Genomic DNA, 12395 nt, shown 5'->3' with positions numbered 1-12395 from the left:
GATCACGGCCGCCCCAGAGATCACGGCCGCCCCAGAGCTGTTTTGCAGCAGACAAGCAACTGGTTGGAGTAAAACATTTCATGACAAATTGCAGGGTTAGGAGTGTCTTTAGAGAAAGTCGCATCTGTGAACTGCTCCCAACATGCTTTTATATCTGGGTGCCTGTACAACCAAGGCAGTGCTTGGCAAAGGGTGAGGGGCTAAAAACTGGACCTGGAGCCCTGGTCGGGGCCTGGCATCATGACTGTCGCTGTCCCCTGTCACCATTCCAGCTTTTCCTTCCCATCCTACTTAAACCTGAGCACCTGCCCGACCCCAGCCCTGACTAGCTCCCCGCATCACCCACCCCATCTCGTGGTCACTGTCTCAGGTCACCACTGTACCTCAGATGAGAACAGATCTTTTATTAAAGGCCAATTAATAGAAAAGAGACACTCTTGAAATTTCCTCATCAACCAGTTATCCTGCCACTTTGGTGATTTTGTGGTGATGCAGGGTTTGGCATGCTTTTAAAGCCAATAAAGGATAAAAAGTTTAATTGTTTGATTATCGTTAGCCTATAGTATCATTTAGCACTGGAGTGAGTTAACTTGTCTGTGGACTGGTAAGACCAACTTGGGGACGGTTTTAAAATCTTTTAAATATGCTGTAACTTGTTTTAAGGCACAGGTGAGGAAACCATAGGCTTTGATCAGCGTGTTTTAAGTGGGTTAATGTCCTTTGTTAACCCCAGTATCTGGAGTCGGTGAAGCCTCTTATGAAGGAAGGAGACTTCAAACGCATGACGGCACTTGCACAAGACTTCGCTGTCAATCTCGGACCAAGACTGCAGTGGTATTTGAAGTTAAAATCCTGGTGGGCTACAAATTATGTAAGTATATATACACTCTATTTTTCTTGATGAAATTTTTCTGTATGAAAATAATAATTTGGGGGGGGCAGGGATAACAGCTGAAATTACAGTTTAGATTAGCCAAAATTATGCAGTAAGACCAGTGGCAAAGTCACGGAGATGGTCTTGCCACGTGCAGAGGGGCACTCGTGTGTTAGGACTGATGTGTCGTTATGGTGACGGCTTCTCCCTGAGTGCAGGTGGGGACTCAGGTAGGAGGATGTGCGTCCTGCGCTGGGCACGACACTGGTTTTGCACATGGGCAGGATCCTCTTCATCTTTGTGTTGGAATCTTGTCACGAGTTATTCCTCTTGTGGCAGTAATGTGGTGTCCTGGCACCTGGCTCTTGTCTTCTTTGGCTCCTTTTGATTCCAAGGGCATCCTTCCTGAGCTCGCTGGTTAGGGTTGGGGTGCTGTGCATGGTGTGGAATTGGGCAGTGCTGATCGCCTCCCTGGGGTTGAATTCAACCCAGGGGTCTCATTGGCACGGCCTGCGACCAGGAGTCTTAGGTGGCACAGTCTGTGCTGTGACGTACAGAGAGTGTGAGAGGACACGGTCAGTGGATGAAATGAGAGGGAGTCTAGGGTTTGAGGAACAACTAACACGGGAGGGAAGGAGTTAAGAGTGATCCAGAGAGAGCCAGCAGATGGTGCTAGAAGTCAGCATCGTGGCTGGGTGGGCAGCGCTTGCAGGGAGCCCGGGAGGCTTCAGGAGGCCGGTCATGTTCCATTTTTCATCAGGCCCAGGTTGCACAGGTGTGTTGAAGGTGTAAATGTGGACTCGCCTTTGCTCACTCAGACTCTCGCATGTGCACATTCTATATGCAGAAGGGCTTCAACACAAAGTTAACAAAAAAAGGGGCCCCTTGGTCCAGATCACGGGTGTGGCTCTCAGAGCCGGCTGGGGGATGTCGAGATGTGCATGCTGGGGAACCAGGACAGCACACGTGACCTCCGAGTGGCATGCCGTGGCTCTCACCACAGAAGCGGATGGAGACAGTGGCTTCTGCAGGGAGACCCGGGAGACAGGAGGAGAAGCAGTCTGCAGAGCAATTTTGGATAGTCTTGGATATTAAACATCTTAGCAGTTATTTATCACTTCCCATTGGGTCTTTTTTTTTTTTTTTTTTTTCTTTTTAAACCATCTACAAAATGAAGATGATCTACCTTCCAGCTATGTCTTGACTTAAAAACATCACTTGCTGTCCCCTTGGGCTCGTGTCCCATCTGGTTAGGACTGTGTGTTTCTGTAGTGGCCCCGGAGCCGCTGCCACATCTGCCAGGAAGCACCGCGTGCCTCTGAGGCCATCCGCTGAGCCCGTCACGCTGTCTGTCTGTGTGTCCACTAGGTGAGCGACTGGTGGGAAGAATACGTCTACCTCCGAGGACGGGGGCCGCTGATGGTCAACAGCAACTACTACGCGATGGTGAGTCCTGCGGGTGCCTGGGAAGGAGCCCAGGCTCACTCATGTCCCTCTCTGTCCCGCTGGCCACACCAGAGACCACATGGACGTCCCTGCCATAGTAGCCTTAAGAGTTTGTATCCCTGCCTAATCCCCCAGAGCTCAGGGACAGTGGCTTGGCCAGCTTCTTGCTTCCGTATTCTGAGATGCCAGATGGTCATGTATTCAGGGCAGTTTTTCATCAATGTCTCTTGGTCTTTCTTTGTCTTTCCAAACACTGATGGTGGCCATGAGGCCCCTCGATTTGGGTTCTCGGCCTCTGTTGAACAATTGGCGAATCGAATTCTTCCTCTTTCCTTTCTTCTGTTTTTCACTCCTTTTGTTTTTTCCCTCTTTTCCTTATTTCTCTTTATCGTTGGCTTTTTCTTTCTGTTTTTCTCTGTTTCAAAATTTTCTTCCTTTCTTTTTTTCTGTCTGAAACAATCTCAGACTCAGGGAGGAGCTGGTGCAGGACACAGAACCTTCTCTCCCTGCACCACGTGGGGGTGTGCTCTCCCCCCGCTGCCCTTTCCCTCCTGGAGACGTTCGTGTTTATTTCCTCCATACAGAGCCACTTCCCTACATAACTGGGGACACACTGTGCACATAGACTCTTTCCAAATGTAGTTTAGACCGTGTCCCTTGGCCTTTTTTTCCAGTTGTTAAAAATGTAGACATTTCGAAGTGTGTCTCATAATTTAGAAAGTTGTAAGCACTGCTCTGTATGAAAAGTTCCTTTAATCTTTGGTTACTTCCCTGCATTATATGAGGATGTTTGGGGAGAAATCCTGTTATCTTTAATAACCCAAGAATACTCGGGGGCTTGTGTTCTTTTAAAACATTAGCAAAGTGAAACTGACAAAGTATAGCAAACTTAAATTAGTTAATTAATGAAATTAAGTTGCAATTTAATTTCTAGCGTAGCAGATGTAATCGGACACGTCTGTAGACGTAGATTTAAGGGTGGGCTGCTCTACAGCGTGTTTAAGTTAGCCGCTCTCTCCTGCGAACATTCTGTCTGCTTTTTCAGGACTTTCTGTACATCACTCCGACTCACATTCAGGCAGCAAGAGCAGGCAACACCGTGCACGCCATCCTGCTTTACAGACGCAAACTGGACCGGGAGGAAATCAAACCAGTATGCTAATAGCTTTTTTAAAAACATGATTTTAAGACAGCTTCATTGAGGTACAGTTGGTATTTTGCACACACTTGAAGTGCCCAGTTTGATAAGTTCTGATGTATCTGTACCTGCAAACCCATGAAACCATTGCCACAGTCAAGGTAGTGAATCCACCCATCACCCCGAAAGTCCCCTCTGCCCCTTTGTGGTTGCCCCCTCCTGCCCCCTCCTGCCCCGCCAGGTAGCCCTGATCTATTATCTGCCACTCCAGATTAGTTTGTAATTTCCAAAGCTTATGTAAATGGAATCAGATGGTTTGTGCTCTTTAGGATTTTTTGGTCTAGTTGCTGTCGCCCAGCATGATTATTTTGAGATTGAGTCCTCCTTGCATACATTAAGTGACTGTACCCCCGTTGTACTTCAGTTCTGTAATTTGCCCACCAAAGAGACCCTTGTTTGTTTCTGAAGGACAGTGATGCTGTCGGTGTGCTACCCATGAGAAGCAAGACGTTTCTCCTTGAACACCCCTTTGGTTTCAGTGTCAGTTTCTAAATAATTATTCAGAATGTGTTATTTAGGACTTAATTATGCAGGAAGTTGTACCTGGCATGCTTCGAGTCCCCCAGTAAGCCATCCCAGAGAACTACTAGAAAAGATGAAGACAGACTGTGCCATGTGTACGGAAAGCAAATCCCGCATTTACGTGTGTGGTCTTAATTTGCCGGTTTTTTTTTTGGTTTCCCTGTGGAATTTTTGTTTGTTGAAACATATTCTTTTTACAGATTTTTGTTTTGGGATCCACAGTTCCACTCTGCTCTGCTCAGTGGGAGCGAATGTTTAATACTTCTCGGATCCCAGGAGAGGAAACAGGTGAGGGGTTCCTCGGGGCTCCCTTTGGGGGTCAGAACTGTCTCTCCTGGTGCTCAGCATTGGGAGATGTCAGAGGAACTGTCAAAGGGACCAAACTGATTTGTGCTAACCTTTCCTGAGATTCTAGGCTGATGAACGTTCCTTCTGTTGAATTTCCTTTATCTTTATCAGGCCCGGACAGTTGACTTATTTATTTCCAGACTTTAATTTCTCTTTGGTGGAAGTCTGTCTTACAGAGTGCTTTTCCAGGTCTGCTGAAATACTCCTGTTTCTTCCTCTGATTCCTCCTAGGCATTTTGCTCTAGCACAGGCCCGCAGCAGGGCTTATTGTGGAACGCACACTGGGTCATGCTCGAGAAGCCAGATTTGTGGTCTAGCCTACTCACTTATTAGCTGCCTGACCCGGGTGTGGTGGCCACATAATCGGCTGTCCAAGCTGGAACGTCCTTGAGAATGACAGGGAGGGACAATGGGCACCAACTGGGACTGTCCAGGCCAGCCAGGGCTGAGGCTGTGCTGTCTGTGAGCCTGTTTTCCCGAGTGGGGAACTGCCCAGAGTCGCTTGATTGATGAGCCTGTCACTGTCTGAGACCACCACAACAGTCTGTCATAATACACGAGCTTCAGTGCTGCTGTTGAAGCTGACCTTATAAGTCCTGAGCTGATCCAGCATTTTGAGTGTGTGGTTGCAGCCTGGTACCTCCAAACTGTGAGCCCTGCTCAGTCACTTGGACTGTGGTGGTCGTCAGGGCTCCTTGCGGTGTCCTTGTGCAAGAGCTGGCCGCTAGGTGGGCTTTTTTTGGTGGGGGGGTGGCACCTGGCCAGTACAGGGATCAGAACCGGGAGCCTTGGTGTTGTAAGGCTGTGCTCTAACCAGCTGAGCTGGCCGGCCAGCCTTGGGTGGACTTTCTTAAACGGCCTCTTCCGTCTCCTCTGATACCGCATTCACAGGTTCTGTAAAAACTCACTCCATGTTTGTTCACTGCTTTTACAGTGTTAGGGGTTTCTGGCTAAAAAATACACCTCTTGTCTTTCTGTCACACTTTGGAGTCCACTGCCTTGCAGCCAGACATACTGTGAAAAATGGAGCTTTGGCAAGAAACAGTCTGGGACAGTGGCTGACTCTTTGGAAAAAAGTGAAGTTGGTTCTCTCTGTCCTGTAATAGGGTCTCCCTGATGGAAAAAATTACCCAGCGCACTGAGGAAGGCAGATGGTGGCCCCCTGAAGGAGGCGGGTTCAGGGGGTCCGGAGGCCTGGCATCCGTTCTCAGGAGTGTCTGGGGGCTGCCTGGCATCTGCTTTCAGTCACTATCTCAGGAGGTCCTTATGGTCAGACAAGTTTGGGAAATACCAGTCTAAATACAATGATTCCAGGTAGAGTAAGCATTTACATATTAAAAAGAGATAAGAAACGGGAAGTGCTAAGATAAAACATAGTTACTTTGTGTACTTGGAGACAACCTTTCTGAGCATGGCACCTGCATTAGTTTCCTGGGGTGACCACAAACTGGCTGTCTAAAGCAACAGAAGTTTCTTGTCTCACAGTTCTGGAGGCCAGAATCCAAGGTCAAGAGCAGGGCTACGTTCTCTTCAAAGGCTCTAGGAGAGGGTCCTTCCTGCCTCTTCCAGCTTCTGGTGGCTGCAGGTTTTCCTTGGCTTGTGGACGTGTCACTCTGATCTCTGCCTCTGTTGTCACGTGGCCTTCTCTGTGTCTGTCCTCTTCTAAGGACACCAGTCACTGGATTTGGGGCCCACCCTAATCCCGTATGACCTCATCATAATTATCTCAGCAAAGACCTGTTTCCAAATGATAAGGTCACATTCCCAGGTATGGGGGCTCGGACTTGGACCTATGTTTTTGGGAGACACAGTTCAACCCATTACAGCCCCTGAAAAACTCAAACATTGGCAGTATAAAGATTTTAATTTTCTGTATTTCAAAAAATCCTTCAGAAGGTTTAGAAAGGCAGATAAATTGAGGGGAAATGCTCACAGCTGAGAAAAGGGTTTCACTATGTAAAGGGTTCTTAGAAATTGGTCGGCAAAACATAAGGATCCTAATTGGAAAGTGGACGGAGGGCAGACCCAAGGAGTTCACAGAAGGAAAAATGTTCAGTGAGTTAGGAAACACCTTCGGCCTCACTGGCAATCGCAGAAACATGAGCCTGAATGACCGCCCGGTGCTGTTTGTGGGCAGCCAGCAGGCAAAGCCTGACCACCGGCACCTCACCACCGGTCCCCATGGAACAATCCTGTCCTTCACTTGCCACTGTCCTCGACAACCCAACCACTCAGATTGGGTGGAAATAAGGAAAGCAATAAAAGAAAATAAAAGGAAAGAAGTATATAAACTTCTCTTAAAGTTCTGACCTTCTGGCTTTTTCTATTCAGTAATTTTTATTGCTCTATCATGGAATTATCACCAATGCTAGAAAAGGTGAAAAGAAGATAAAACACTGATCCCACCAGTTCTTTCTTCAGATCAGTCCTATTGGGTGTCTTTTTGTCACACACAAGGTTTTCATAGTAATGTACGTTAATATTAAAATTTGAGGTAACACCCAACGTATCCATCTCTTCCTTTGGGCTTTTAATGTCTGGTTTAAGAAATCCTTCCCTCCTGTAAACGCATCTACCTTTTACTTTGTTTATTTATAGATCTTTAGTCTGGAATTTACTGTTACGTTCAGCATGAGATACGTATCTAATTTCAACTTTTTTCACGTGGGCGGCCACAGTCCCAGCCCCAGGAGAGAGTAACAGGTCATCGCATCCCACACAGATTTTGTGCACAGGTTTCATGCACGTGTGGGGCTGATTCTAGGCTCTTTTCTGTTCTAAGAATTTTTTTTTCTTAGTCCATTTTGTCCCGATACCAAACTGTTCAGACTTTATAATAAATCTTAGTATTCGCTAAGGTGAATTCTTCCCTGTCTTGGCCCTGTAGTCTTCTCTGTGCAGTTTGGGGTCAGCCTACCCATTTTATGAAATCCTCCCATTGGAATTGCCTTGAAATGCACAGACCGGGGAGAGTTGCTGTCACTGCAGTAAGAAACCTGACTTCCCACGAACATGGCTTAGTTCTCTGTTCTTCTGGGTCCTTTTTTTTTTTTTTTTAAATAATGACTTTAATAAAAATATCGTGCTTTCCTCCATGGCATTCTGCACATCATCTGTCACAGTTATTCTTAGGTACCTTATTGTTTTGTTGAACCTTTTAAATATATTTTCAAGTTGCTAGTTACTGAGCTATTAGTTTCTTAGGGCTGCCATGACAAATACCACAGATGGGTGCTTAAACAACCGATATTTATTTCCTCCGAGTTCTGGAGGCTGGAAGTTTAAGGTAAGGTGTGGCAGGGCTGGTTCCTCCCGAGGCCTCTCTCTTTGGTTTGCAGGTGCCATCTCCTTCTTGCACCCTCACGTGGTCGTCCCTCTGTGTGTCTGTGTCTTAATCTTGTCTTCTTATGAGGACACCAGTCACATAAGATTAGGGCTCACCTTAATGACCCCATTTTACCTTAATTACCTCTTTAAAGACCCTGTCTCCTAATAAGGTCACATTGTGAGCTACCAGAGGTTAGGATTTCATAGGAATGGGGGTGTGGGCGGCACAATTCAGCCTAGGGTATAGGAATGCAAATGATTTTTATAAATTGAGTTTATACCTTGCCGTATTCCTGGTAATTTAAACAGCTGGTAGGTTTTCTGGGATTTTCTGTGTGGCTAATCGTAGCTACGAATGACAGCATTGGTACGTCCCTTCTAATTCTTTTATCTGGGCTGGCCAGTTTGCTCAGTTGGTTAGAGCACAGCCTTATAACACCAAGGTCATGGGTCCAGATCCTAGTACCAGCCAGCTGCAGGGGAAAAAAAAAATTCCTTATCTTCTATTTCTTTTTTCTTATTTTACTGCACCAGCCAGGATCTCGGGTATAATTTTGAATATAAGTGGTCGTGGTGTGCATTCTTGTCTTATTTCTGACTTTAAAGTTAAGGCGTCAAATGCATGTCTGCTCCAAGCTTCTGGAAGAAACCCTTCAGCAGGTTTAGTAAGTTCTCTTCTGTCCCTGGCTTGCTAAACATTTTAAAAATGAGATCCAGCATGGATAGGGATGTGTTCCAGGCTTTATCTGGCTCAGTCCTTCTTAAACGTCACTTCCTTAGTGGGTGGCAGCAGGGCTTTCTCTCATCTGCAGGTGAGGGTGGGCCCCTTGTCATAGGATTCCTAGCCTCTCCTAGCACTTGTCCTGTTATTAATTGTGTGTTTATCATGTCGCCTCTGCTAGAGTCTATCTGTCCTGTTCAGCTGTCCCTGTGTGCTCCACACTACACAGTTCTTGACTGTTCAGTTGACATGTTGTGTTGACACACATTTGTGGAATGAGTCTATTTAATCATATTCGTGAGATATCTTAAGGTTTTTAAAATTTGCCTTTGAGTAATTTTTATGAAACAGCTCTCTGTTTTATTAACTTTCCACTTCCTGTTCCTTTCTCAGAGTGTCTTCCAAGTTGCCCTATTGTAACTAGTTGATAAAAAAAAAATAGCTGCACTGTTGGAAGGATTACTATCTATGAGCTGTATGGATTGTCTTTTAATTCTTGCACAACCCTGCAAGGGTCCTGAGTATTGTCTCCATTTTACAGATGAGAAGATTGAGGCTTAGAGAGGGTTGAGTAATCCGCCCTGAAAAATACATCCAGTGAGTGGTCGAGCTGAGCTTAGAGATCAGGCCTGTCTGGTTCCAGCGCTCTCACCCTCGGTTCTGTCCTTAACCGTTTGACGTCTTGTGAGACGGGCTCATTACACTGAACGGAGTGATGCAGAGTGGGGAACTGTGTGCCATTGAAGAAATCTGGGTACGGTCATCTCACTGTCGCCCTGATCTGTGACTCTGGGTTTCTGTCTCCCCACCGCGCCCTGCTGCAGACACCATCCAGCACATGAAGGACAGCAGACACATCGTCGTGTACCACGCGGGGCGCTACTTCAAGGTCTGGCTCTACCATGACGGGAGGCTGCTGAAGCCCCGAGAGATTGAGCAGCAGATTCAGAGGATTCTGGACGACCCGTCGGAGCCTCAGGCCGGGGAGGCAAAGCTGGCGGCCCTCACCGCGGCAGACAGGTGTGCAGCCCCCGGCCTGGGCACGTCTGCGGAGGCCGTGGAGGTGTTTATGGCACGTTCCTTACCCGGGGTCCGTCCCTGTTGGTGACCTGTGGTGACACCGGAGCAGGGCCACCACCCTGGCTCTGCTTTGTCCTGTGCTAGCAGGTCCCACTCCTAGCCTGGTAGGTCATGAGAGCAGTGAGGACAAGGTGGGGTCCCTCAGCCACCCCTGTATGTGACAGGCAGATAAGGCACATGACAGAGAGAAGTGAGGAGTTAAGCTTTTTCAGGGGCATCTTTATTAATTCAGGAAACAGAACAAACTTAAACCAAGGTCCCTGTGTTAGGGTGACGTTTCCTTGCTGCTTTGAAAGAGAATCAACCAGAGGCATTTATTGCTGGAGGACTGGGCTTGAACTAATACAGCAGGGTTTCTCGACCTCAGCCCCGCCTACACTTGGGGCTGGAGAATTCTTTGTTGGCAGGGGCGGAGGGACACTGGTCCTGTGCATCTGGGATAGCAGCATCCCTGGCCTCTGCCACCGGACGCCAGCAGCAATCTAGCTATGACAACCAAAAATGTCTCCAGACATCACCCAGTGACTCCAGGGGGCACTCTCGTCCCCGGTTGAGAGCTGCTGAGTTCCAGCAGTGTGATCACTGTTGTGCCAGGGTTAGGAGTAAGGCAGGTGGATGACCCCTCTGCAAAGATCAGGAAAGGCTTTGCATTGGGTGGAGGGGCTGCAGGTGGCTGTGTCTGGCAGAGAGTGGGAGCGAGCCAGGAAGATTCAGGGTGTCTAGTGGCGGAAGCGTGTGCCTGGAGGCAGCCCAGCAGGTGGGCACAATGGCGTGGCTGGGGGGACGGTGGTGGGAGGCTGGGAGGCAGGGCCAGGCTTGGGGAGGGGGGTGCCTAACTGCACTTGGACCTGAATCTGTGACCCGGTGCCTTTAAAGGGGCCACCTCAGGCTGGGAATGACACGGGTAGATTATGACAGGAGAGATTTTTCTAGTCCATTGTGGAGGAGGGGTCCCTGAAGCAGGGGGCATGGGACAGAGCCATGCATGACAGATTAAGAGGATGTGCTCGAGGAACCCTGGGACTGTTGAGCATCTGCCGTGATGCTGACGAGGCTGGATAGAGCAGCAGGGGGGACATGGGCCTTGGGGAGAATGAGTTCACTCCCTACATGCTCACCTGAGTGTCTGTGGAAACAGCTGCAGAGGGGGTGTGGGGGGCATGCAGGCTGGGTGCCCTGGGGGGACCAGGCTGTCATGCCCGGTGGCTCCAGAAGCACCTCCGACTGCGTGCTTCTCTCTGGATGGGACAGCACCAGCATCTTCCCTGTGCGAGCCCTTCACAAGGAGGGTGGAAGACATCCCCACCCCTGGGCTGGGCATTCATGGGGGACCCATCGTGTTTATGGGCTTGTTGACACCCGGGGTTGCCACGCCAAGCACTCACTGAGAGCGGAGAGTGGGAGCCAGGAGGCCGGATGGCCAGATCTGGAAGGCCAGACAGAGGCAGAGGAGCCTGGGGGGATCAAATGAGAGGGTCCAGGAGAAGTTAGAGGAAGCCAGGGCTGGGGCATCTTTCCAGAAGATTGTAGGTGGCGCATCAGCTCTGTGCGTCCCAAGGGAGCTGGGCATGGGGACCTCATCATGGGGTGGCGTGTGGTCATTCATAGCATGGTCTTGGGAACAGCCTGGGTTTGAATCCCTCCCCGCCATAAAATAGCCATGACCTAAACTCCCTGTGCCTCAGTTTCCTTATCTGAAAGATGGTGTTGTTGAAAAGATCAGTGAGGTGGCACGTGGGAAAGGCTTGGAGCAGAGCCTGGCATGAGGGCAGTGCTCACACACATGTTTACTGTTACATCTGCTGCCAGAGCCTCCTTAGGACGGCTCCCGAGGAGGGGCTGGGTGGGGTGGGGGCAGGGAAGGGTTTGGGGGGCTTGCTTTGTTCTGGCTCTGCCGCTCCCCGCAGCTGTGCTCACAGGGCCAGTCTGCATTCTGGTCATCCATTAGAAATTACATTGAACAGGAATTGCACACTCTGCTCTGTGCTGTGGTCTGGAGACATGGTGAAGATGAACTGCCCTGCGGCAAATGACACAGGACACCAGGCAGGCTGTCAGACAGCTTCAGGTGCAGGAAGTTAGACACGTGCGGCGTTCTTCAGGAAACTCCTGAAAAACTGTAAAGCTTTTACTGTGTCTTTTCCAACCTCATGTGCAAGGAGATGTCACCAGGTATTTAGCATATTTAATCTTTACCGCAGAGTACCCTGGGCCAAGTGTCGCCAGGCCTACTTTGGACGTGGGAAAAATAAGCAGTCTCTTGACGCCATTGAGAAAGCAGCATTCTTTGTGACCTTAGATGAAACCGAAGAAGGTTATAAAAAGGAGGACCCGGTCACATCAATGGACAGCTACGCCAAGTCTCTCCTGCACGGCAGATGTTTTGATAGGTATCGTACCTTCTGAAAGATGGGGGTTTGCCTGTGAACTTGGATAACTATCCCAGGTGGCTGACAGCCGTGCTGCAATATCTATGCTGCTGAGGAATAAACTAGCATAAACAAGTGACTTTTGATTTTTTTCCCTCCACCAAAACTGTCTCTCTGGCCGGAGAAGAGGTGGACAGGGCTGGGCTGGGTGTCTGCTGGTCTCGTGACTCCTGGGAGGCTCTTCCACTCTTGGAGCCTCTTTTCCTTGTCTGTTTGCCTCCCCAGCAGGTTGGGGACAAGGCTGAGTGGGGGGTGTGTGCCTGCAGGGACAGCCCCGGGTCTCTCCCGCATTGTGTGTTATAATAACAGGTCCTGTTCTTCTAGTCTCCAGATCATGAAGGCTCAGCTTTGTGTCAGGTGCAGGGAAGAGGTGAAGGGCTTGGCGTCCTGTTGGTGCTTTTATCATCACGGCACATTTGCTGTAGCCGCTGGAGGGGTGGGTGCAGAGGA

General features: G+C 49.0%; 1 protein-coding gene across 2 annotated transcripts in view; it reads left to right on the top strand.

Annotated features, from left to right (window-relative positions):
* The window catches only part of CPT1A (carnitine palmitoyltransferase 1A), a 56959-nt gene that overhangs the window by 27255 nt on the left and 17309 nt on the right, over positions 1–12395 (top strand). For both annotated transcript variants that reach the window (XM_063092813.1, XM_063092812.1), the window contains exons 6-11: positions 734–871; positions 2243–2320; positions 3366–3473; positions 4241–4328; positions 9261–9456; positions 11718–11906. In XM_063092813.1, the coding sequence (XP_062948883.1) occupies positions 734–871; positions 2243–2320; positions 3366–3473; positions 4241–4328; positions 9261–9456; positions 11718–11906 (797 nt within the window). The remainder of the gene's footprint in view (positions 1–733; positions 872–2242; positions 2321–3365; positions 3474–4240; positions 4329–9260; positions 9457–11717; positions 11907–12395) is intronic.

The sequence above is a fragment of the Cynocephalus volans genome, chromosome 4 (assembly GCF_027409185.1).
Source record: "Cynocephalus volans isolate mCynVol1 chromosome 4, mCynVol1.pri, whole genome shotgun sequence".
NCBI lineage: Eukaryota > Metazoa > Chordata > Mammalia > Dermoptera > Cynocephalidae > Cynocephalus > Cynocephalus volans.
Note: the sequence above shows the minus strand (reverse complement) of the source record. Positions and strands in the feature narration are given on the sequence as shown.